Source organism: Oncorhynchus gorbuscha, linkage group LG12 (assembly GCF_021184085.1).
Source record: "Oncorhynchus gorbuscha isolate QuinsamMale2020 ecotype Even-year linkage group LG12, OgorEven_v1.0, whole genome shotgun sequence".
Taxonomy (NCBI): Eukaryota; Metazoa; Chordata; class Actinopteri; order Salmoniformes; family Salmonidae; genus Oncorhynchus; species Oncorhynchus gorbuscha.
The window spans coordinates 27,051,224-27,077,651 of NC_060184.1; the positions used below are offsets into that span (position 1 = coordinate 27,051,224).

Below are 26,428 nucleotides of genomic sequence, written 5' to 3' on the forward strand. Positions count from 1 at the left end.
TAATTAAAACATTTTTTATTTAATTTTTTATTTTACATGCATTTAACCCCTTATTTTTGGCACTAAACAGTCTCTATATGTCCATTACCGTTCAAAAGTTTGGGTTCACTTAGAAATGTCCTTGTTTTTGAAAGAAAAGCACATTTTTCGTCCATTGAAATAACATCAAATTGTTCAGAAATACAATGTAGACATTGTTAATGTTGAAAATGACTTTTGTAGCTGGAAACGGCTGTATTTTAATGGAATATCTACATAGACGTACAGAGGCTCATAAACATCACTCCTGTGTTCCAAAACACCAGTCTCAATGTCAACAGCGAAGAGCCGACTCCGGGATGCTGGCCTTCTAGGCAGAGTTCCCCTGTCCAGTGTCTGTGTTCTTCTGCCCGTCTTAATCTTTTCTTTTTATTTATCTGCCTAGAAGGCCAGCATCCTGTACTCGCCTCTTCACTGTGGACGTTGAGACTGGTGCTTTGAAGGTACGATTTAATGAAGCTGCCAGTTGAGGACTTGTGAGGCGTCTGTTTCTCAAACTAGACACTAATGTACTTGTCCTCTTGCTCAGCTGTGCACCAGGGCATCCTACTATTTCTATTCTGGTTATATACAGTTTCAAATCAAATCAAAGTTTATTTGTCATGTGCACCGAATACAACAGGTTGTAGACCATACAGTGAAATGCTTACTTACAGACTCTAACCAATAGTGCAAAAAAGGTATTAGGTGAACAATAGGTTAAGTAAATAAATAAAACAACAGTAAAAAGACAGGCTATATACAGTAGCGAGGCTATAAAAGTAGCGAGGCTAGTTTGTGCTGTTCTGTGAAGGGAGTAGTACACAGCATTGTACGAGATCTTCAGTTTCTTGGCAATTTCTTGCATGGAATAGCCTTAATATCTCAGAACAAGAATAGACTGTAATCAAACCCACAAATGCTGATGCTCCAGACACTGAGCTAGTCTAACGAATGCCAGTTTTATTGCTTTTTTAATCAGTACAACAGTTTTCAGCTTTGCTAACATAATTGCAAAAGGGTTTTCTAATGATCAATTAGCCTTTTAAAATGATAAACTTGGATTAGCTAACAACGCGCCATTGGAACACAGGAGTAATGGTTGATGATAATGGGCCTCTTTACGCCTATGTAGATATTCCATTAAAAAACAATCTGCCGTTTCCAGCTACAATAGTCATTTACAACATTAACAATGTCTTCACTGTATTTCTGATCAATCTGATGTTATTTTAATGGACAAAAAGTTTCTTTCAAAAACATGGAAATATCTAAGTGACCCCAAACTTTTGAACGGTATTGTACTTGTACTCATTTTTTCAACTGGTACCGGGACCTCCTTCAGAGGAGTCTTGTGAGGCATGTCACCTTTCCACAGAGAAGCATTAGTGTGTACTCCAAACTGTTCGGACACGACAGACAGATGTTGGCAGATCGGCTGTACCAACTTCAGACGTGTCCCAAACGGCAAATACCATTGTGTTCGCGAGAGTCTCATCTTTCAATAGAGGGGTTATAATAGTTTTATAGGCTAAACTGTTCAAACACTACAGACGATTTTGTGAAAAGACCGATTTTTGGGATGTCTCATGGTCTGACAAACATGGCTCAAGCTCCGTCACCTTTTTACCACCGATGCGGAAGAGTGACATTGGCGTATGCGGAGGATTGAGATGCATTCAATGCAAAAAAAACATCTCTATCTTAAATTGACAGAATTTTATGGGGATTTTTTAAATAATGCTAATAGTTGTAGTTGGGACAGGATCTCGGAAATACAGAACTAAAATCTAAAGAGGATGCCCTTGACTCCCGAAGCAGCCTTATTATTATTCTTTCTTCACATAAGCAGCAAGATAGGAAACATACTTGTCCCTCTCTGTAGCTCTCTGTAGTTCACTCACACCAATGTCCTGGACCAGGGGTGCTTTCATGTTGTCATAGATCATCCATCTGCCAGTCAGCTGAGTGGACAGGAATAGGACCATGTGGTTGGACAGGGGTGTACTCTGTCCCATCAGCAGGAACTGGAGCTCGTATGTCCTGAAACATTGAGGCCAGTGGGTTATATCAATTGAACCTGCATTGTGGTCCTTAAGCATTAAAGTACTGTAGTTCTGAAATAACGTCACATAATACAGACTAGTCTAAGTCAGTGGATCAATCTAGCTGAGAGATATCACGAAGGCTAACTTTAACCTGCTACATACAGTATAGTTAGTACCTTTCATAATCATCCGTGATGGAGAGGGGAGGTAGGATACACATCCGGTCATCAATGTCTACCAGGATGAGTTTGGGTTCATGACGAGAAGTTCCTAAGGGTTTTACCTCACCGTAATCCTCAAACTTCCTATAAAACACATTTTAAGGGGAGATCATTAAATGTAAAGTTATTGTTGAAACAATTTTTGGGGTGTTTTCATAGTGTACTATTATGTTCTTTCCAAACTTCCAGTGGCTTTCTTTTTTGTTATTTTACATACACTGAACCAAAATATAAATGTGACATGCAACTGTTTATAAGATTTTTACCGAGTTACAGTTTATATAAGGAAATCAGTCAATTGAGAAATTCCTTAGGCCCTAATCTATGGATTTCACATGACTGGGAATAAAGATAACATGTCTCCAGCATTGAAGGTCCTCAAGAACACAGTGGCCGCCATCATTCTTAAATGGAAGAAATTTGGAACCACCAAGACTCTTCCTAGAGGTGGTCGCCCGCTCAAACTGAGCAATCACTCTGACAGAGCTCCAGAGTTCCTCTGTGGAAATGGGAGAATCTTCCAGAAGGACAACCATCTCTGCAGCAATCAGGCCTTTATAGTAGAGTGGCCAGACAGAAGCCACTCCTCAGTGAAAGGTACATGGCAACCTGTTTGGAATTTGCAAAAAGGCACCTAAAGGACTCTCAGACCATGAAAAAGAAGATTCTCTGGTCTGATGAAACCAATATTGAACTCTTTGGCCTGAATGCCAAGCGTCATATCTGGAGGAAACCTGACACCATCCCTACGGTGAAACATGGTGGTGGCAGCATCATGCTGTGGGGATGTTTCTCAGTGGCAGGGACTAGGAGACTAGTCAGGAACGAGGGAAAGATGAACAGAGCAAACTATAGCAAGACCCTTGATGAAAATCTGGACAACAACCCTAAGCGCACAGCCAAGACAACGCAGGAGTGGCCCCGGGACAAGTCTCTGAATGTCCTTGAGTGGCCCGGACTTGAATCCAATCGAACATCTCTGGAGAGACCTGAAAAGAGCTGTGCAGCAACACCCCTCATCCAACCTGACAGAGCTTGTGAGGATCTGCAGAGAAGAATGAGAGAAACTCCCCAAATACAGGTGTGCAAAGCTTGTAGCGCCATACCCAAGAAGACGCAAGGCTGTAATCGCTGCCAACGGTGCTTCAAAAAAGAACTAAGTAAAGGGTCTAAATACTTACAGTACCAGTCAAAGGTTTGGACACACCTACTCATTCAAGGGTTTTTCTTTATTTTTTTTACTATTTTCTATAGTGAAGGTATGAAAACTATGAAATAACACATATGGAATCATATAATAAGCAAAAAAGTGTTAAACAAATCAATATATTTATATTTTAGATTCTCCAAAGTAGCCACAGTTTTGCACACACTTGGCATTCTTCCAACCAGCTTCACGAGGCTGTCACCTGGAATGTATTTCAATTAACAGGTGTGCCTTGTTAAAAGTTCATTTGTGGAATTTATTTCCTTCTTAATGCATTTGAGACAATCAGTTGTGTTGTGACAAGGTAGCGGTGGTATACAGAAGATAGCCCTATTTGGTAAAAGTCCATATTATGGCAAGAATAGCTCAAATAATTAAAGAGAAACGACAGTCCATCATTCCATGAAGGTCAGTCAATACGGAAAATATAAAACTTTGAAAGTTTCTTCAAGTGCCGTTGCAAAAACCATCAATCACTATGATGAAACTGGTTCTCATGAGGTCCACCACAGGATAGGGAGACACAGAGTTACCTCTGCTGCAGAGGATAAGTTTATTAGAGTTACCAGCCTCAGAAATTGCAGCCCAAATAAATGATTCACAGAGTTCAAGTAACAGACACATCTCAACATCAACTGTTCAGAGAAGACTGGGTGAATCAGGCCTTCGTGGTCGAATTGCTGCAAAGAAACCACTAGTAAAGGACACCAATAATAAGAAGAGACTTGCTTGGGCAAAGAAACACGAGTAATGGACATTAGACCGGTGGAAATCTGTCCTTTGCTCGGATGAGTCCAAATTTGAGATTTTTGCTTCTAACCGCCTCATCTTTGAGACAGAGAGTAGGTGAACGGATGATCTCCGCATGAGAGGTTCCCACCGTGAAGCATGGAGGAGGAGGTGTGATGGTGTTTTGCTGGTGACACTGTCAGTGATTTATTTAGAATTCAAGGCACACTTAACGAGCATGGCTAGCACAGCATTCTGCAGCGATACGCCATCTCATCTTGTTTGCGCTTAGTGGGACTATCATTTGTTTTTCAACAGGACAATGAACCAAAACACACCTCCAGGCTGTGTAAGGGCTATTTGACCAAGAAGGAGAGTGATGAGTGCTGCATCAGATTACCTTGCCTCCACAATCACCTGACCTCAACCCAATTGAGATGGTTTGGGATGAGTTGGACCCCAGAGGGAAGGAAAAGCAGCCAACAAGTGCTCAGCATATGTGTGAACTCCTTCAAGACTGTTTGAAAAGCATTCCAAGTGACTACCCCATGAAGCTGGTTGAGAGAATGCCAAGAGTGTGCAAAGCTGTCATCAAGGCAAAGGGCGGCTACTTTGAAGAATCTAAAATATATTTTGATTTGATTAACATTTTAATAGTAATGGTGGTGGTAGCAGTGGGAACTGTGGCTGTGGTGGTAGTAGTGGGGACTGTGGCTGTAGTGGTGGTGGTAGTAGTGGGGACTGTGGCTGTAGTGGTGGTGGTAGTAGTGGGGACTGTGTCTGTGGTGGTAGTAGTGGGGACTGTGTCTGTGGTGGTAGTAGTGGGGACTGTGTCTGTGGTGGTAGTAGTGGGGACTGTGTCTGTGGTGGTAGTAGTGGGGACTGTGTCTGTGGTGGTAGTAGTGGGGACTGTGTCTGTGGTGGTAGTAGTGGGGACTGTGGTTGTAGTGGTGGTGGTAGTAGTGGGAACTGTGGCTGTAGTGGTGGTGGTAGCAGTGGGAACTGTGGCTGTAGTGGTGGTGGTAGTAGTGGGGACTGTGTCTGTGGTGGTAGTAGTGGGGACTGTGGCTGTGGTGGTAGTAGTGGGGACTGTGGTTGTAGTGGTGGTGGTAGTAGTGGGGACTGTGTCTGTGGTGGTAGTAGTGGGGACTGTGTCTGTGGTGGTAGTAGTGGGGACTGTGTCTGTGGTGGTAGTAGTGGGGACTGTGTCTGTGGTGGTAGTAGTGGGGACTGTGGTTGTAGTGGTGGTGGTAGTAGTGGGGACTGTGTCTGTGGTGGTAGTAGTGGGGACTGTGTCTGTGGTGGTAGTAGTGGGGACTGTGTCTGTGGTGGTAGTAGTGGGGACTGTGTCTGTGGTGGTAGTAGTGGGGACTGTGTCTGTGGTGGTAGTAGTGGGAACTGTGGCTGTAGTGGTGGTGGTAGTAGTGGGGACTGTGTCTGTGGTGGTAGTAGTGGGGACTGTGTCTGTGGTGGTAGTAGTGGGAACTGTGGCTGTAGTGGTGGTGGTAGCAGTGGGAACTGTGGCTGTAGTGGTGGTGGTAGTAGTGGGGACTGTGTCTGTGGTGGTAGTAGTGGGGACTGTGGCTGTGGTGGTAGTAGTGGGGACTGTGGTTGTAGTGGTGGTGGTAGTAGTGGGGACTATGGCAGTAGCTGTGGTGGTAGTAGTAGTTACTGTAATAGCAGTGGTATTAGTCGTGACCATGGTCAAGTCTAGCATAAAGCTTTATTGAATAAATCTAAGTGAAGTCAGTCTGTACGCCCTGGACGAGAACAGTTAATGCGGACCAGAGCTAGACCCTGGACCAGAACTAGCTACTGGATACGCCCTAGACCAGAGTGAGTTAGTGCAGACCAGAGCTAGACCAAAGCTAGTACAGACCAGAGCAGTAGTTGTGTGGTTGTGTTCAGTGGTTGTGGTCAGTAGTTGAGGACAGTAGTTGTGTGGTTAGGTAGTTGTGTGGTTGCGGTCAGTAGTTGTGTGGTTCTGGTGAGCAATTGTGTGGTCATTAGTTGTGTGGTTGTTGTCAGTAATTTTGGTAATTAGTTGTATGGTCAATAGTTGTGGACAGTTGTGGCAGTAGCCAGTAGTTGTGGTCATTAATTGTGGTCAGTAGTTAATAATAATAAATCAAATAATTAAATATTAACGGTGGTGGTAGTAGTAGTGGGGACTGTGGATGTAGTTGTGGTAGTAGTTGTAGTGGTAGTTAATGCAATAGCAGTGGTATTAGAAGTGACTGTGGTCAATTCTAGCATAAAGCTTTATTGAATAAATTTAAGTCGAGTCAGTCTGTATGCCCTGGACCAGAGCTAGTGCAGACCAGAGCTAGACCAATGCTAGGCCCTGGACCAGAGCTAGTGTGGACCAGAGCTAGGCCAATGCTAGGCCTTGGACTAGAGCTAGTGCGGGCCAGAGCTAGCTACTAGGTATGCCCTGGACCGGAGTTAGTTAGTGTGGACCAGAGCTAGACCAATGCTAGTATGGACCAAAGCTAGCTAGTTACAGTAAGTGTGGTTGGTTGTGGTCAGTAGTTGTGTGGTTCAGTCATTGTGTGGTCAGTAATTTGGTTACTAGTCATGGTCAATTGTTGTGTGGTTGTGGTCAGTAGTTTTGTGGTTGTGGTCAACTTTGGTTTGGATAGCTTAAATGGTGAAAGGTCTATAATTTTGTATTTTTTTTTACCATTCAAGTCTATGGTCCTTGAAATGCATTGGGAGCTCATTTAATTAAATAATATTATAGTTCAAAAAGTGTAAACGCTATAAAAAATACTTTCACAAGCAATCTAAGTTGGGTCAGTCTGTACTTTTTAAAGTTGGTTTCATGTTCATAGTTTGTATTACTTTAGCTCTAGATTGGACTAAAGAAATCAAATAATAATAATATGAGTATGTAAGAAATTGCCTCCAGCAAGCACACCTAATGAATAATTACCTCAATATGTTGTTGAGAACTGTGTCACATGGTGTGGAGCTTGATTGCGAGTCATCATAGTCGAAGCTGGCACATACCAGCTCAATGAAGTTTGACAAGTGGTCTCTAACATAACCTCTGATATCTACAAATGCATTTTGCATGAGGTTTTTTCCCTTACGAAGGCTCAAGTTAATAAGCCACAGTGCCTTTGCCTCATTGACCTTGGCGAAGTCTAGGAAACGTATAACCGCATTGATTTTGTTATCCCTCGTGAACAAATCTCGAATTTGGGGATACATTTTGGCAAGAACATGAATTCCAGCCAAAATGGAGTCTATAACACAAGTATTGCTGAACTGGTATGCACCATAGCTTCCCCCAGCCAATAGGTAATTAGGGTTAATCATATCATCAGTGCTGGAAAATGTAGAAACACAGAATTATACATTGATTTAACCCATTCTGTTTTGGATACAATATCAGATTTTTTGACAGTGACATATTCTGATTAATCAGATACTATATAGAAATAAATACATTTCAAATAACATTCCAAATCAAGCAAACTGTGTAGCACTATGATTGTTTTATCTATTCCATACCTGGTGGGTTCTGCCAACTGCCCAGCTGTAATACAAATGTCAAGTTTAGAAAAAAGGAAAGAGTAATGCTTTTAAAGTTATCATGTGAAAAAAGGGTATGCCTACCTTCCATAATTAAACGTTCATGTGTCCTCTGAAGAGCTATCCAGTCTTGGATGGGTCTGTTGCCGAAGAAATGCACATGTTCATGGCTGAGTCATAATGGCGGATATCATACGTCAAGTAGACTCGAATTGAAACTGTCCTAAATGTTAACTTCAATGTGTTAATGCTTAACCACAATTCAGTGGTAATCTCAAAATGTGCAAGAGAGTCAAAACTCTGCAAGTGTTGAAACTTAAATTTGCTTACAAATCCTGTGGTTCTATGTTGAAATCATGTAATGCCAGTCATTTCAAAAATATATTGTTCAATCATCTTCTATATGACGGAACATCAAACATCCAAAATCTAGCCACGAGCAAATATGAAAATGTCTACTTTAACCTAAATTAGTACATCAACAATAGACATAATAGCATACCCTAATTGTGGTACATCCATCGTTGAATAAAATAAATAAAATAAGTGTTGTCACTGCTTGCACTTCCTGAATAGCGAAATCATGTCTCCTCCCACACCTGCAATCACACATGTACAGTTCGTCCTGCTAATAGGACAGTGAGATAAAGCTTTCCATCTTTCTAAATCAAATCAAAGCTAACCAATTCAAATTAAAGGATTTATATCATTGATATATTTTTATTTTGACAATTCATTTGAAGTGAGTCATGATGCCAAGTAATTATGTAGATTACAGAAGTTGAAAGACAAGTTAGATGTGGTTGCAGAAAATCAATGAGATTGATGTGTGTTTATGTAGAAATAGAAATTAAGTGAAACTTTGCTTGATGAAGCAATGTGTGTCTCATATAAACACACTGCATTGCCTTCTAATGGATAATACTGGACAGGGTGTAAAACAGAAATAAAATATAGCTGTAGTACCAGTAATAGAATAGTATCTCACTGTAACAAGCACTCTGGTCTTACATGTGGCCTGACCAGTGGCGACCCATTATTCAGAGCCCCACCTGTTTTGACGTGTCACATATCAGTTTGCAAAAAATGTTTTTTTAAAAAGAGAAAAAAAAGAAACTCTGCGAAAAAAGAAACGTCCCTTTTTCAGGACCCTGTCTTTCAAAGATAATTCGTAAATATCCAAATAACTTTACAGATCTTCATTGTAAAGGGTTTAAACACTGTTTCCCATGCTTGTTCAATGAACCATAAACAATTAATCAACATGCACCTGTGGAACCGTCGTTAAGACACTAACAGCTTACAGACGGTAGACAATGAAGGTCACAGTTATGAAAAAACTTAGGACACTAATGAGGCCTTTCTACTGACTCTGAAAAACACCAAAAGAAAGATGCCCAGGGTCCCTGCTCATCTGCGTGAACGTGCCTTAGGCATGCTGCAAGGAGGCATGAGGACTGCAGATGTGGCCAGGGCAATAAATTGCAATGTCCGTACTGTGAGATGCCTAAGACAGTTCCACAGGGAGACTGGCAATGGCAGACCACGTGTAACAACACCTGCACAGGACCGGTATATCCGAACATCACACCTGCGGGACAGGTACATGATGGCAACAACAACTGCCCGAGTTACACCAGGAATGCACAATCCCTCCATCAGTGCTCAGACTGTCCGCAATAGGCTAAGAGAGGCTGGACTGAGGGCTTGTAGGCCTGTTGTAAAGCAGGTCCTCACTAGACATCACCGGCAACAACGTCACCTATGAGCACAAACCCACTGTCGCTGGACCAGACAGGACTGGCAAAAAGTGCTTTTCACTGACGAGTCGCAGTTTTGTGATTCGTGTTTATCGTCGAAGGAATGAACGTTGCACCGAGGGCTGTACTCTGGAGCGGGATCGATTTGGAGCTGGAGGGTCCGTTATGGTCTGGGGCGGTGTGTCACAGCATCATCGGACTGAGCTTGTTGTCATTGCAGGCAACGTAAAAGCTGTGTGTTACAGGGAAGACACCCTCCTCCTTCATGTGGTACTCTTCCTGCAGGCTCATCCTGACATGACCCTCCAGCATGACAATGCCACCAGTCATACTGTGTGATTTCCTGCAAGACAGGAATGTCAGTGTTCTGTCATGGCCAGCGAAGAGCCCGGATCGCAATCCCATTGAGCACGCCTGGGACCTGTTGGATCGGAGGGAGAGGGCTAGGGCCATTCCCCCCAGAAATGTCCGGAAACTTGCAGGTGCCTTGGTGGAAGAGTGGGGTAACACCTCACAGCAAGAACTGTCAAATCTGGTGCATTCCATGAGGAGGAGATGCACTGCAGTACTTAATGCAGCTGGTGGCCACACCAGATACTGACTGTTACTTTTGATTCTGACCACACCTTTATTCAGGGACACATTTTTCAATTTCTGTTAGTCACATGTCTGTGGAACTTGTTCAGTGTATGTCTCAGTTGTTGAATCTTGTTATGTTCATACAAATATTTACACATGTTAAGTTTGCTGAAAATAAACACAGTTGCCAGTGAGAGGACATTTATTTTTTTGCTGAGTTTGATAAATATATATCAATCTATCAAAGAGTTAATAAAGCTGCATACAAACATGGTCTCTTTTTTATTTTCTTGAGTAAGGCAGCTCCAAAATGCAGGTGTTTCAGCCTAGCTCAGAGCTTTCTGTGATGGTGGGGCAAGCAGCAGAAAATATGGAGCGTTGCGCTGAGTCGTGGAAATTTCATCTATTTACCAAATAATGAGAGCAAACCACACACCAATCAGAGTTAGTTATCAAAGTCCATCTTTAATTATATGAGCTCTATCACAACCCTGTGACTCTCAGATCAATTCAGTGTCTATCAATGAATTCTCTGAGAGTCCCTTCCACATTTCAACTGAGGTCCTTTATAGCAAAGACACACACAGGATAAGACAGAGTCGGCATAATTCATCGTTCAGCTTTGTCTCCTCTCTCAAACTCAGAACCATAAACCAATCCTCCATATCAAATCCATCCTATCTTGACAAGATCAGAGACACACTGACTGGCACACAGACATTGTGGAGCCAAGAGATACACGCTTGACCTCTCCCCTCTCTCCGGCCCAAACAACTTAGTCTTGACATAGAACAGATACTGCAACCCCGCCACAGTATTATACAAAAATAACATTCTGATGAGAAGTAACTTACAAACATATGATGAATATAAAACATCTTACCTATGTTACCAACCAATTCTGATTATTCCCCAACAGATGTGATTGGCTCAGTGTTCTGTCACTCATGGGGACACTATGTCACAGCCAAGTCTAAGGGTTGAGTTTGAAAATTCAAGCCCCTTGGGTGCTGCCATAGTTACATTTCAAGTGCCCATCCAAGAAGGCTTAAGGTAATTGGCCACAGATAAAATGTCAAATCACGTTATATTAAAAAATATATATTATAATAAATGTTAACCTTCATTTAACTAGGTAAGTCAGTTAAGAACAGATTATTTTTTACAATGACAGCCTCCCAAAAGGGAAAAGGCCTCCTGCAGGAACAGGGACTGGGATTAAAAATATAAATACATTAATATAGGACAAAACGCACATCACGACGAGACAACACTACATAAAGAGAGACCTAAGACAACAACATAGCAAGGCAGCAACACAACATGACAACATGGTACAAACATTATTGGGCAAAGACAACAGCACAAAGGGCAAGAAGGTAGAAACAACAATACATCATGCAAAGCAGCCACAACTGTCAGTAAGAGTGTCCATGAATGAGTCTTTGAATACAGAGATTGAGATAAAACCGTCCAGTTTGAGTGTTTGTTGCAGCTCATTCTAGTCGCTAGCTGCAGCGAACTGAAAATGGTCAGCAGATGTTAATGCGAGTGTAGCGAAATTCTTGTGCATTAAAGAAAATCTAGCTGCTCCAGTGCACCCTTAATAAATTATGTCTCCGTAATCTAGCATGGGTAGGATGGTCATGTGAATCAGTGTTAGTTTGGCAGCTGGGGTGGAAGAGCAATTACGATAGAGGAAACCAAGTCTAGATTTAACTTTAGCCTGTAGCTTTAATATGTGCTGAGAGAACGACAGTGTACCGTCTAGCCATACTTCCAAGTACCTATAGCTTGAGGTGACTACTCTAAACCCTCAACGGTAGTAATCACACCTGTGGGGAGAGGGGCATTCTTCTTACCAAACCACATGACCTTTGTTTTGGAGGTGTTCAGAACAAGGTTAAGGGTAGAGAAAGCTTGTTGTACAGTAAGATTGCTTTATTGTAGTGTTTAACACAAAATCAGGGGAGGGGTCAGCTGAGTATAAGACAGATGTGAAGATACATTTTATTTCATTTGGTGTACCCCCGATGACATTGCGCGTTCCCCCAGTTTGGGAATATCTGGTCTACCATATCAAAAGCTTTGGCCAAGTCAATAAAAATAGCAGGACAACATTGCTTAGAATTAAGGGCAATGGTGACATCACTGAGGACCTTTAAGGTTGAAGTGACACATCCATAACCTCAGCGGAAACCAGATTGCATACCAGAAAGAATACTATAGACATCAAGACAACGAGTCAGTTGATGATTGACAATTTTTTCCAACACTTTCAATAAACAGGGCAAAATAGAAATAGGCCTATAACAGTTAGGATCAGCTTGATCTCCCGCTTTAAATAAAGGATGAAAGGTGGCTGCTTTCCAAGCAATGGGAACCTCCCCAGAAAGGAAAGACATGCTTGGCGATTATAGGGGCAGCAACCTTAAAGAAGGGTCTGAACCATCTGACCCAGATGTTTTTTTGGGGTCAAGTTTCAGGAGCTCCTTTAGCACCTCGGACTCAGTGACCACCTGCAGGGAGAAGCTTTTTAGAAGGAAAAAGAGGGAGAAGCGTCAGGGCTAGTCGCATTAGAAGGGGTGGGAGATGAGGAAATGTTGGACAGGCAAGGAGGCATGGCTGAGTCAAATCGGAATCCTGAATTAATATCTACAGTAGCTTTGATTGGGCTGATCATGTCAACGTCATACTTTCAAAATCTTAGCCAGCAGTCATCATCATGAATCAACTCGACAATCTGTTGGCATATCCTTTTTAAGATAAATAATGAAGAAAAATTATAGATAAAACATATCGGTGCTCATCGGCCATAAATATTACAGAAGTTGGAAATCGCAAATTCAACAATGAGTGGTTTGGAAGGAATCAGTGGCTAACTGCAAGCATTGCAAAGCAATTATTAGCCTGCTATTCAGAGGACTGGCTGTTTGGTCCATAGTCTAAGATCAAGGGTCTCTTTTCCTAGTTTATAATGATTAACATTCAACATGGGCCATGCTGTCAATGAAGCATGATTTGTGCCACACTCAAAATAACTGTTAACTTGGCACTGCAAAATCTGACTTTAGTGAGTTCAAGACAACTGGGAAATTGGGGAAAAATGGGAACTTGGGAAAAAAACAAGCTACGCATGTGAAATAAGTTTTGAACTTTCATCCAACACCAACTTGTAAATCGGGAACTCGGGTCTCTTTCTAGAGCTTCGACCTGAAGATCCCTGATGTCACCATGATTCAACCTTTATTTATTTTTTTTGGGGGGGGGGGGGGGGGTGGAGTTCCCAGTTGTCTTGAAAGCACCATAAATCCAGATAATGGCAGGTAATAATAAAAGTTTGACAAAATTTGCCCATGAAGGACTGCTGCACCACCTTCCTGTTCAAGTGAGCACAGTCCAACAAGTCCAACAATGTCTTGTATGCTGCTGCATAAATGTAATATGCCAGGGAGATATGTATATTGTAGCTAAGAAAGTAATACTAATTGTATGTTGTGTATTAAGCTGTTGGTAGCCCATGCCTCACCCTAATAAGGGTCTATTTTCACCTCTTAATTTCACCTACTGTTCTGACTTGGCAATGCACATGTAGCCTATTACCCTTTTTAGAAATGTAATCATCGAATATTGTAAGAGCTTTCATTGGCTGCTTATATGCCCCCTTTAATTATCCCGTGGTTCTGACTTGGTGTACAGGGAGAACACTGTAAGAATGGCCCATGTTCTGAATTGTCGCTGTACATTTCAAAAGTGCTGAACAAATAGTTATATTGAAGTCCATCCTAGCTTGCTCATATCTGAATCGAAATGATGGATTGCCTCTTACCCGCTTGTTGTCACTTATACCATAGTTTGTACATCTCAATTGTCATTAGAAACCACATTTGTTTAAGCAAGTCAGCCATATCAGCTGTCTTTTTTAAAGGCATTAAATGAGGCTGAATTAACTGCTTTGCTGCCAGACAAGGCTCCGCTGAGAGCCAGGTGTAGCAGTGGTAAGATGTTGGGACTGCTGTTGGGACAGCTTTATGTAGGCCCTAACAGTTTGTGGGCACTGTTTGTCACCGTTATAGTGCAATTAATGTATTGTTTAGTGTTGTGTCTTTGCTGGCATACATCCCACATTTTTTGTTTTGTTTGCCCCAAAAATATTTACAATCTAAAATCACCACTGGGCCTGACCCATGCCACCTAAGGATACAGGGCACTGGAGTTTGGACAGCAGACTTTTCTTTATGGTCCTCCACAACAGGATTCCTCCATGTGGGACTACAGGTGTCTGGCCCTGGCCTGGACAGATGAGGGGAACAAAAACAGGCTAACAGTTAGAAGACAATAATCTCCCTCATTAGCAGCATATTTGCCTGGCATAAACATCGGTTTCCAGGTCATACATGCAAAAACATGATCATTTGATAACTGGGGTATGAAAAACAGATGTCTGCTGTGCTGTCATGCAATGCAAGCCACTTGACATATATTTTAGATAGGGATGTGTCTCGTTCTTTGGCCAAAAGGGGGCATACAGTACCTACCCGGAAGATAAATAAACCAGAATTTGCAGCAAAGCCAGCAAGAGCCTTTAAGCTGCCTCACGCCACCATTACCGACTGAAGATGGCGGCGTCAGGAACCGCAGCCCCACGTTGCCTTGTCCAGTATGTTGTAGTCCGTTCGGATCTGGTCCATACGTTGTCCTGGCCATTGGGAGCGGTTATATCGCAAGCCTGTCATGCTGCCACCGCCGCCATTCATCTGAACTACAACGATCCAGACACGCAGGAGTACTTGGCAGAATTGGACAGCATGCACAAAGTGGTGCTTCAGGTAGTTGGGACTACTAGCAAGTTTATCAACAATATACTTCTACTAGTTAACTAAATGCCAGTATTTTCCGTAGTGCGCAAATTGACTCTGCACATGCGTAGTTGGCTCATATCAAGCTGCATAAAAGTAGCCTCTCAATACAAAATAATTTGTACGTTTCTTTATGTAATGTAAATATAGTAGGATGGAAGTTATGCAGTGGTATAAGATGGGATGTAGATAAAACGAATGCTTGTGAAGTGATTCTTTCTCATCATCTGTGTTTGTCAGGCTCTGGACCAGGCCTCCCTGTCCAGCCTGTCTGAGACGCTGACAGAAAAGGGGGTGGCTCACAAGCTGTGGGTCGAACAGCCAGAGAACGTCCCCACCTGCCTGGCCCTGAAGCCGTACCCTAAAGACACTGTACACTCTCTGCTGCGCAAGTTTAAACTGTTCAAATGACACAGACACACCCTGTACATGCATGTGGTGAATGGAGTCTGGACCACGGCTCTACACCAGTTAAGATGCTATTTTTTGGGGGGGGTTGACCTGTGCATCTCAGTGAGGAACCATCATTCAGTGTCTGCTTCAGATTCACAAGGAAAAATCTCACTCTGATAAGCAGTGTATTATCTACCCTACAGTAACAGGGGAGACATCACTCACTGAACCATACCATAAAATGGCCATTTAAAGAGTGGATGTCTGGCCATGTAATTTAATGTGGCCACATATGTTGTGATTCAATGAAAGGGTGAATTGGTGACAGGTTATGGAAGGTCTTTCTCTAGCTGCTGATGAGTGGAATCTGTTTACAAACATAGTAGATGCAATAAAACAATTTAATGATTCTAATTTGTGTCTTGTATTATTAGTCAGGATAAATAAATGAAGGTTGAAAGAGAATGTAGCTAGTGGGAAAGTCAATTAAGAACAAATTCTTATTTACAATGACGGCCTACACTGGCCAAACCCAGACGAAGCTGGGCCAATTGTGCGCCGCCCTATGGGACTCCCACTCGCGGCCGGTTATGAAAGAGCCTGGAATCGAACAAGGGTGCCTGTAGTGAGACCTCTAGCACTGAGATGCAGTGCCTTAGGCTGCTGCGCCATTCGGAAGCCCTAGTGACAGTAATGAAATGAAGAGTGAAGTATATAGTAATAAAATAGAGAATCAACCAACATTACATAACCTGTTTTACACGGTGCTTTTATTGCGATGTGTTGCATTCTCACATTCATGGATGTTATAGATTTGTTAGTCAAAGCATCATTTCCTTTCAAGGTCAGCATCTTCACCTTGAAAAAGCAACAGAGGGATCGAACGCACGAGGTGTATGTGTAGAAGTGTGTAAACTTTGAACTAATCCCAGTCTGAGCAGCCACATACCTCCCAAAAAACAGACAGACGAATAAGACATTTCAGTAGATGCAAAAACTGTTTGTTTTTCAGCCTACAGGGGGGAACCCCTGTAGGTACTGGACCCAGCCTGAGACTGATTGTCTACAATGTCCTAAGAAAAGGTAGGATTTATCCCAGGTATTCCACCTGGACACAGAAATAAAAACATGCATAATTCTTCCAGATACTTCATTCATATTGTCCTACACAGCTGCTCCGATGCCTCTCTAAAAACAAGTTTATACAAGTATAATAAACATAACTGGACAAAATGTGTAAAATATATATATATATATATATATAATATATATATATTCATTTTACAGGGGAAAAAGTGGAACCTCGTTTCAATGAGAAATCATTGCCCTTATAAGTGGCGAGATACAAGCTTTTGAGTTCTCCAACCACAACCGACTTCAGTCTCGATAAGGCAGCACTTACAATACTTGACAAACATCAGCAGCAAACAGTTGCTCCAATAATCTTAACAGTTGAGAGGTAATTTCTGTGTAGGGTAGAGTGCAGTACTCTTATCTAAGGATGTTACTTCTGTGTTAGACAGTATGTGATAAGGTGGTGAAGAAATGCAAAAGGGATAGCAGTAAATGTATGTAGGGCTGTTACTGCTTGGTAGGTATTACTAAGCCTAGAAACATAATGAATAGAACTGATGCTACACTATATAGCAGAGTACAATAATTGCAGGGAGCATAGCTGAGGGGGAATGTTTTTAACAGTTGAAGCTGCTGCAAGACAAGACGTATGAGTGTACGCGCGTTAGTTAGCTGATGGCCGAGGGAAGGGGCAGTGGATCACCTGAAGAAGATACGCATAGTTTAGATTGAGGATCTGTGGCAGAGAGAACTGAAACTACATAGATTAGTTGTAGAGAAAGTACACTTCTCTTTAGTCATCATATTGATGGGCTATACAACCAAGTTCTTTGTTTTTAAGAACCTGAGAAATGACTAGGATTGCTAAAGAAAAGTCAAATCAATATTTTACTTTGTAATACATTCAGGGGATTTCCTTTTTTTCTTCCTAATCGTGAAATAGTCATCTGATTTGAACAGTATTCATGATGGCCTGTTTCCTCTTAATAATTCTGATATAAAGTGCAAAACTAGATTGTATTTCTTGCAAATTCCTGGAATATTTAGATATTTAGTAAAAAAGTCATGTAAAATACAGCAAACTTGTTTTATAAAGGTAAAGATAAGAAAATCCTCATTAACATTATCATCAAACAGCGAGGAGCAGTCCTCTATGCAGAAAATATATACAAGAGGCACCTCAAATTTGGTATAAAGTATTCAGCTAAATACATTAATATTTTTTAATGAGATTCAGTTGATAGATCAGACAATTATCAACAACACTAGTTTAAGTTAAAAAAAGGAAAGTTAGGTAGTTTTTTTCTTCTCTTCAAGAAACTACTGACTGAAAATACCATGATTTAAATAATTGATTCAGATTCTAGTGTGGCTTTGAATACTTAAATCAGTGTAAAATAAATGCTTTTCGCTAAGGTGCATAGCTAGCTGTTGCAAGGTTCTCTCTTCCTGTAAACAATGACAGCACGTCAGGCCATGCAATACTTTTTGCATCTTTGCTAGGAGTCAATGGCAACAGGGAGAATACGTTTCTAACTGATCATACTTTGGGAAATTCCAAAGAATACAAGTTACATAAAAATACTATAGCTGCTAGGTCACTTGTCATTATCTTAGGACAAAACGTGTCAAAAAGGGAATAAAGGACAATCAGGCAAAGCACAAACAACCACAAATTAGTCATGTGGTCAAAGAGGAGCTAGTATGTATAGGTATGATACTATTTCATTTTAGAAAATTGAACAAACGCTACATTTTGTCTCATCCAATTGCATGAGGCTTGCATATGATATGAATTAAACATCTTGAAGCTTTGGTCATTACTTCTGAAAATGCAAAAAACTACATCAGGCAATCTACAAAAGCCCACTTAACTACTGAAGCGATGCTTCTCAGAATCCAAGGTTCCACTTTCTCAGATCTGTTTAAACTTTTTGATAACAGATAAATTAAATAATATGGCCTTTTTAAATGAACCCGTACAAAAGCCAATCCATGCTGCTTCTCTCTCAGTAAAATCACATTCAGCAGTCGCTAAACCATTCCCTCACATAAAGAGCAATCTGAACAACACCCACAGGAAAACTTGCAGTTTTCTAAAAAAAGAAGAAATCAAATCAGGACATAATCAGTTTCCATCTTAAACACCAGATACACAGTATTAATCACATACATACACACACTCAGACAGTCATATACATCAAAATGAACAAAAATAAAAATAAAATGGAAGCGAGTAGTTAATACCACAAACTTGGAGCACTACATTTTGTTGATTCTGAACAAATACATATTCACATTGTCTGTTATATACATGTTAACATGTTGAAGAACCAGTTCAAATATTTACCTTGTACCTGTACTGAATGGACTGTCTTTGCCATTGAGCAGATCTTGCTTAAAATAATGTTTGTTTGTTAATGAGCATTGTCTAATGGTGCTTTGAATTTGGCATATTATATCCCAAATGCTAAACAGTTGATATTAACAGATCGGATTAACTTCCACATTTGATGCGGTTCTATTACCACTATTTCATACAGAAATGCCTGTTCCTCAATGAGGAGCAAAGGCTGGAGAGAATGTGAAGAAGATGAAAACAAACAAACACGTTATCCTTTGTAATACTTCTGTGAGTGTGAAACCTTTAGCTGGTACCCCATATAGTACACATATACTGGAAACAAATTAAATCCTTCCGCAAACATTCTGTTATTCATTTGTGTTTCTTCCGTGTGTCTTGTAAAGTGTATGTTTATTTACATAAACCAAACAGTGGCTGAGGAATGGCTTTAACCTTGATAAATACTAACTGTTAACCCACGGCCCGTTCAAATAGAAAAGAAAATGTAACATTATCAGAAGAGAATGAAATTGAAATACCTCATTTCATTATTTATGCAATAGAGTAAAAGCGAAGCAACATTTTAAGTGTCTTAAAATACACAGGAACAATTGGTATGTAAAATCAAGGTTTATCTGTTTCACAAATGTTTTTTTTTCTGTAAAAGTATTCAAATTGGACATTGCTACCAGCTTTTCATGTCAACTGTAATCGACATCACACGAAATGATCCCATTTCCAGGTTGAATTTGAGTAGTATGGTGAGGACGCCTGAGCCACTGTTTGGGTACAGTATAAAGCACACGCACACAGACGCCACTGAAACTGTACATAAAGTGATTCACAAATCATAGAACATTGGCGTTCAGTTTGAGTTGGTGTTCAGTTTGAGGTCTCCGGAGGAGGATGGTGATCATACATGCTATTTCAACTGATCATCCCTAACCCTCCTCAGTTATTAGCTGTGCTCGGGTAATGTTGCACACCTTGTGAAATACCTTGTATATACACAGCAGTGAGACATCTGGTTGGATAATAACAGTTCTCCTTTAGAAAGCCTTGTTAATCAGAAATACAGGTACCCGGGATAGAGCAGAGAAGCCAAAGTAGACTTGATTTTTCATCATTATCATTACAACGTCGCAAAACATTTATTTTGTCTCTTCAATTATGGTTATTGCTTGTTAATGGGTTCTTGTTTACCCCTATAAAAAACATTGTGTTTGTTGGCAGGACTTTATGTGAATGAATGTGTATAGTAAATATCAACAGAGGTTAGCGCTGATAGACAGTGTCTGACTGGGCAACAGTAGGTCACAAGGGCAGTCAAAAAGAGCTGTAGTGTGCGGCCAGTGGAGTGACATCATCACGGGCAGAGTCGGAGGAGAGAGATAGAGAGAGCTGTGTTTCCAAGACAACACCCCATTCAACATCCATCACTTCTTCGTGAGGAAATTCTACGGTTACTAGCTACAACATATTCATGTCATTGTGTGATATTGATTATCCACTCCTGTATGTTTTGAGGTTAATTTAAGGATATTGAAACATTCAATGGGATGCCAAAAGAGCAGAGTTAGCCATTTCTAAATCAATCGCAAAAATTATTATACCAAGATTTTCTTTTTTCACATTACAGAATAGAGACAGTTTCCCCACCACAACAACATTTAGCAGTGTTACATTTTCATAATGCCAAATGTCGCCTTAAAACACAACTGACATCTTAGACTCAGCAATTCTTTTAAAAGGGGGGGAAAAACCTGCAATGAATCGCAATGTATAGTTTGAGCTCAAAATGACAGTTGCTTTTTAGAGTAATTCAATTACGCTTTAGAAAGGAAAGTAGATAGTGTGAATTAATCTCATCTTTGCTGGACAATACTACCCAGCTGCGCGTTTCTACATGGAAAAACAACACTGATAGGCCAAAGAGAGCCCATTGTGGCTCGTATTCACAGATGCTGGGGAGAAAAATGTGTAGGACAGACAGTTAGTTTGACAGTCAGGTAGTTTGAAAATGCCCTCCCAGAAAAGACAGTGTTGCCAACTGAACAGAGCAGAGCAGTCTCCCATCCCATCCTGGCCGTGATGCTTGTTGTCCTGACGACGCAGATGACGAGAACAGAAAAACAAAAATGAGAGCTGGGAACTTCCTCCCATCAGGCACTGCAGTGGAGAGAGCCAGTCAGTCACAGATCCAGCTGAAACTGAGCTTTCCATTGCAGAGGTTAAAAACCTAACATTCTTAAAACGTTGTCCCCACAACATCGCCCCACCTGCCCCGCACGAGGCAAAAAGGCGAGACGACGGGTTAACCACCCAAAGCTGAGCTCAGCTGCACGCTGCTTGCACTCCCAAAACGTACTGCTGCGACGGCCTGATGGAACGGGCCAATAAGGAACCGGGACATGTTTTGACGACCGCGACGACTTGGCAAAACCGGAACCTGATTCCTTTCTCAGAACAGGAAGCAGACTTTGTGTTGAAAGTATGTAACCAGGAATGAGTGCTGAACGACCGTTGTGGTCTTATGGTACGGGCTGAGGCTGTCGGGTAGGTAGACAGATACGTTGTTACCTGGACCTCAGTCTCCCTCCCAGGGCCTTCCTAACCAGTCCAGCAGGTAGCTGTCTAAAACCAAAGGTGAAAAAGAAAAGAGGTTGTGGTGGTCTATGGAGAACCTTTCCGCTGGCAGGCAGCTGAGCTGAGGAGTCACTCTGTGAGGAGCTGCTGGAGGAGGCTCTTCTGCTGGGACTGGCTGCTCTGAGGACCCTGGGGTCCTTTCTGGGGGCCTATGGACCCCGGCTGGTTTAGGTAGGAGTCGCTGCCCACCAGGTTCACCGTACACTGGACGTCGGCAAACACTTGAACCTGCTGTACCTGATGAGGAGAGGAGGGAGAGAGGACATCAGTGGAGAAAGGAGGGAGAGAGGACATCAGTGGAGAAAGGAGGGAGAGAGGACATCAGTGGAGAAAGGAGGGAGAGAGGACATCAGTGGAGAAAGGAGGGAGAGAGGACATCAGTGGAGAAAGGAGGGAGAGAGGACATCAGTGGAGAAAGGAGGGAGAGAGGACATCAGTGGAGAAAGGAGGGAGAGAGGACATCAGTGGAGAAAGGAGGGAGAGAGGACATCAGTGGAGAAAGGAGGGAGAGAGGACATCAGACATCAGTGGAGAAAGGAGGGAGAGAGGACATCAGTGGAGAAAGGAGGGAGAGAGGACATCAGTGGAGAAAGGAGGGAGGAGACATCAGTGGAGAAAGGAGGGAGAGAGGACATCAGTGGAGAAAGGAGGGAGAGAGGACATCAGTGGAGAAAGGAGGGAGAGAGGACATCAGTGGAGAAAGGAGGGAGAGAGGACATCAGTGGAGAAAGGAGGGAGAAAAACAGAAGGAAGGTAAAGTGATACCACAACAGTTTTGGTCAAATGGCAGTTTGGTCTGTTGCTGCTTTTCTACTCAACGACTTCTAAGTTGCGGCGGCTGACTTCAGGTGTGGCACCCTCACCTGATCGTTACATATGGAGTTGCCAAGGTTACTGTTGTCCAGGCCAACGGGTGGTCCCATGGGAGGTAGTGAGCCCACACCCCCTGAGCCTCCTGCCATTGACACAGTGATACTCATGTTGTTGTAGACCCCCTGTTGCCCAAAGGCCTGGGGCATCGTCTGACCAGTCTGGCTGAATAAGCTGACACACAAGACAGAACACAAAATCATGATACCAGTAGTTTTATGTACACTCCTCTTTCAGGTGCTATATCTGGTCATTATAACTACCAAGACAATATATAGACTTCAAAGAATGAACCACATCTGGTATAATGTTACATAAGTGCTTGTTATAAAGAATTCTCTAAGCAACAAACAGGTCATTATTATGTAATAATGATGTAATAACCATCTGAAAGTGTCATTTCTGTGTAGATGCCAAGTCAATAACGGGCTCTGCAATTTACACGTTTACCCAGGCATGGCTCTGGCCACCTCACCTGTTGCCGCCCATGCCAGCTTGCTGCCAACTCTTCATGTCAGGTGACTGGTACCCAGGAGGAGGCTGGGCCTGCTGGAGCAGAGGACTCTGGGAGGTGGTGTTCTGAGGGGACAGCAAGGGGCTGGTGGGGCTGAGCTCTAGAGGGAACGAGGGGTCTCCTTGCTGGACCATACCTTTGAGGAAAAGGACAGAGAGATAGTGTTAGAACATTCTAGAGTCTAAAACATTTTCATATTGATATTTGTCAGCAGCACTGTATTCCATTTTCTATGGATCCTGTCTGCAAACTACTTTATATCACATTTTGATATGGACAATGTCAGCACATTGTACTGACAATTCCTGATGCTATCGAGACAGAAAACCAACCAGACATAATCTAGCAGTGATTATGGTGGGTGCCTAGGTAGCCTAGTCACTCACCCGGTCCTCCAAACTGCTGGAAGAGCCCAGGCTGGACCGCAGAGTTCACCCCCCCCCCAAACTGTCCCTGCATCCCACCCATCATGGCTGAATGGCTGCCCATGGGGCCCAGGCCCGACAGCTTGGGGTCCAAGGGCCCTCCCATGGGATTGAAGAGGCTGGGAGAGCTGGGTGGGTTTCCTGACATGGGGCTGTAGCCTGGAGGGTAGCTAAACTGTTGTTGCTGTGGCTGGGGTCCTTTTAGTCCCCTGGTGGCCCCAATAGGCCCCCCGGTCCCCATGCCTTGCCTCATCAACATGACCTTCTGCTGCAGGAGCTGCCTCTGGCGGTGCTGGAAGCTGTAGAGCTCCCGCTGCCTCTGGGCCAGCATCTGGGCATTTAGAGGAGGCTGCAGGGAGAGAGAGAGGATAGAGGACTTATAGGAGACACCTGCTGTCCGCAAAACAGCCCTCACAACATTCATGCATAGATTCCCAAATGACCTATACCATTTGAAATAGACTGGAAGGTACTTCTTTCAGAGAGAGGGAGATGGATGGACAGAGAAGAGAAACAGGCACTTTGTTTTCGTAGCAATAACTCAGTATAACTAGCTATGATGCTTAGGACTTCCTCAATACACACCATGCCGAAAGAGAGAGAGAAACAGAGTAAGAGAAAAGGATTGGAAACAGAGAAAAACAATTACGAGAACAAGAGAGAAGGAAGCGCGAGGACAGGATTGATGATGATCGTGAGTTCCCCAGAAACACTCACCTGAGAGGGTATATGAGGCTGCTGCACTCCCTGATGCATCCCCATGGCAACGTGAGCTCCCCCTGGGAACTGGCTCATGGCAGCCAGCCTGTTCTGCAGCTGGCAGAGAGAGTGTGAGAGGGGAGTGAGTCACACGACTGATAGAGGAGAGGAGGGAGGGAGCGGAGAAACAACAGAGGGGAGGAGAGGAGGAAGGGAGTGGACTAAGTGAAGAAATGATAGAGACGAGAGGAGTGAGAGCAGATAGAAGGAAAAGACAGGATTGAGATAAAAAAAAAATGGACTGATGAGTGAAAAGTGTGTGAAAGAAAAAGCTCGTGAGAAGAGAACTGATCGAAAGGAAACGGGAGATGATCAACATCTGATCAGGAGACGTGTGTTAAAGACTAATAAAACAGGACCAGGAATGAGAACAGAGGAGTTGTGCTGAAATCCAGATTCTTAATATCCTTTACTTTGCCATGAGGTCTTTTAAATCAACATGAGCAGCTAGCAGAAGAAGCACTAAAGTCCTAATAATGATATGCGGAGACCGCTGTGTGGGAACCGTGAGTAAGAGCAGCATGTGTGAGGGGAGCGGGATGGAGAGAGACCTTGAAGGAAAAAGAAAAAATAAGAGATGTGAGCCACGTTTGTGTGGGAGCAGGCTGACAACACATCAGGTGGTCTCTCTCTCTCTCTCTCTCTGTGTGAACAGAGTTACATATAGAGCAAAAAGGATAATAAACAATCAATCCCAGTGAATATACAGCACATACAGTACTCTCCTACCATAGATGGGCTTGTAGCAGCCATTTAGTTCCCATGTGTTTGTTCTGCTGTACCATAATGGAGCATAAGAGGTTCTCTTCCTCACATGACCATCCATTTCACTACGCTAGCCATCTCTGCATAGCCACACAACACAATGGCACATTAACACAATGCAGGGCTGCCCGATTGGCCAGGAGGTAGATGTACTATTGCCAAGCCAGTGTTTCACGAGCGCTGGCTCTGACTAGGATTAAAAGGCAACGCTGCGTGATACAGGCTTCATTAACGTAAACAAGGCCTGTTAAAACTCACCTCCCTCCTGTGTAGAGGAGAGGACTACGCCCACGTTAGAAAGATGGACCAGGGGAGTGGGCCAGCCTGGCTAGGTAACTCTGTTCTTCTTGAGCTGTGGTGTAATGGTTTAATTCATACTTAACAAAAAATATAAACGCAACATGTAAAGTGTTGGTTCTATGTTTCATGAGCTGAAAAGATCCCAGAAATGTTGTGCATAAATGTGTTTGTATCCCTGTTAGTGAGCATTTCTACTTTGCCAAGGTAATCCATTAATCCTGACAGGTGTAGTATATCAAGAAGCTGATTAAACAGCACGATCATTACACAGGTGCACCTTGTGCTGGGGACAATAAAAGGCCACTCTAAAATGTGCAGTTTTGTCACACAACAGAATGCCACAGACATCTCAAGTTTTGAGGGAACGTGCAATTGGCATGCTGTCTGCAGGAATGTCCACCAGAGCTGCTGCAAGAAAATGTCATGTTCCTTTCTCTACCATGTGGAGGTCCTGGGCTGCCTCCAACGTCGTTTTAGAGAAGTATGTCTAACCGGCCTCAAAACCGCAGACCACGTGTAACCACGTCAGCCCAGGACATCCACATCCAGCTTCTTCACCTGCGGGCTCGTCTGAGACCAGCCACCCAGACAGCTGATTAAACTGAGGAGTATTTCTGCCTGTAATAAAACCCCTTGAGGGGAAAAACTCATTCTGATTGGCTGGACCTGGCTCCCCAGGGGGTCAGCCTGGCTCCCGAGTGGGTGGGGCTATGCCCTCCCATGGCTGCACCCATGCCCATTGATTTCAATTGAATGATTTCTTCATTTGAAATGTAACTCAGTAAAATCGTTGAAATGGATGCATTTATATTTTTGTTCAGTATAGTTTAATCTGGTGTATTAGTGCTGGGTTTGAACAAAAGTCTGCAACCCCTAATGTACCAGCTCTGCCCAGCCCATCCTACCTGCTGTGGGCCCTGCAGCCTCTGTTGCAGCTGTAACCTCAGCTGGTTGGGTGGCAGTCGGAGCTGGTTGGCAACACCAGGCGCTCTGCCCATGCCCCCGGGGAAGGCCCCCCTGGGTGCCCCAAAGACCCCCATACCCTGCCCCATCTCTCGAGGGAACTGGGCAGGGGCGCCAGTGCTGAACTGAGAGGGGTAGCCAGGCAGCTTTGGGTCCATGGAGATGGGAGTGGCGGCAGGGGGCTGGGAGGGAAACCGTTGAGGGGTGGGGTCAAAGCAGCCGCCCTAGGGAGAGGAATGGATAGTGTCAATACTGGGTTAATTACAGTCCAACAAACTCTCCAGGACCAAACGAATCATTACGTGAAGCATGTATCGATGATTGCACTACTGTACTGGAGAGTAATGATTCTGTGGTGCTTTGGACAGGAATTTAAATTCCCTCTATATTTAGCTCTCATTCAGCTCTGCAGGG

The 26,428-nt window shown here is 42.9% G+C and overlaps 3 protein-coding genes across 5 annotated transcripts in view; 1 reads left to right on the forward strand and 2 right to left on the reverse strand.

Moving 5' to 3' along the window:
• Positions 1-1,241: 1,241 nt before the first annotated feature.
• Positions 1,242-8,649, reverse strand: LOC123991635. Its single transcript, XM_046293274.1, has 6 exons — positions 8,266-8,649; positions 7,848-7,903; positions 7,743-7,767; positions 7,159-7,557; positions 2,243-2,371; positions 1,242-2,061 (listed from the first exon to the last, which is right to left on the reverse strand). Exons 1-6 carry the CDS (start codon positions 8,283-8,285, stop codon positions 1,848-1,850), a joined length of 843 nt encoding a protein of 280 aa, XP_046149230.1. The 5' UTR covers positions 8,286-8,649; the 3' UTR covers positions 1,242-1,847.
• Positions 8,650-14,637: 5,988 nt separating this feature from the next.
• LOC123991636 (putative peptidyl-tRNA hydrolase PTRHD1) lies at positions 14,638-15,762 on the forward strand. The gene is made up of 2 exons (XM_046293275.1): positions 14,638-14,931; positions 15,202-15,762. The coding sequence occupies exons 1-2, from the start codon at positions 14,722-14,724 to the stop codon at positions 15,370-15,372; spliced, it is 381 nt and encodes a 126-aa protein (XP_046149231.1). The 5' UTR covers positions 14,638-14,721; the 3' UTR covers positions 15,373-15,762.
• A 342-nt stretch (positions 15,763-16,104) lies between these two features.
• Positions 16,105-26,428, reverse strand: part of ncoa1 (nuclear receptor coactivator 1) — a 112,430-nt gene continuing 102,106 nt past the window's right edge. For all 3 annotated transcript variants that reach the window (XM_046291677.1, XM_046291676.1, XM_046291678.1), the window contains 6 exons: positions 25,957-26,238; positions 23,945-24,043; positions 23,189-23,576; positions 22,764-22,938; positions 22,282-22,462; positions 16,105-21,655 (listed from right to left, as the gene is read on the reverse strand). In XM_046291677.1, the coding sequence (XP_046147633.1) occupies positions 21,488-21,655; positions 22,282-22,462; positions 22,764-22,938; positions 23,189-23,576; positions 23,945-24,043; positions 25,957-26,238 (1,293 nt within the window). In that variant the 3' untranslated portion in view covers positions 16,105-21,487. The remainder of the gene's footprint in view (positions 21,656-22,281; positions 22,463-22,763; positions 22,939-23,188; positions 23,577-23,944; positions 24,044-25,956; positions 26,239-26,428) is intronic.

Excerpts from the sequence above, each read along its gene's own strand:
- LOC123991636 (XM_046293275.1), top strand. The coding sequence starts at position 14,722 with ATGGCGGCGTCAGGAACCGCAGCCCCACGTTGCCTTGTCCAGTATGTT. Across the intron at positions 14,932-15,201 it reads TGCACAAAGTGGTGCTTCAG|GCTCTGGACCAGGCCTCCCT; the intron begins GTAGTTGGGACT and ends TGTGTTTGTCAG.
- LOC123991635 (XM_046293274.1), bottom strand. The coding sequence starts at position 8,285 with ATGGATGTACCACAATTAGG. Across the intron at positions 2,372-7,158 it reads GTTCTCAACAACATATTGAG|GAAGTTTGAGGATTACGGTG; the intron begins GTAATTATTCAT and ends TGTGTTTTATAG. Across the intron at positions 2,062-2,242 it reads ATCACGGATGATTATGAAAG|GACATACGAGCTCCAGTTCC; the intron begins GTACTAACTATA and ends TCAATGTTTCAG.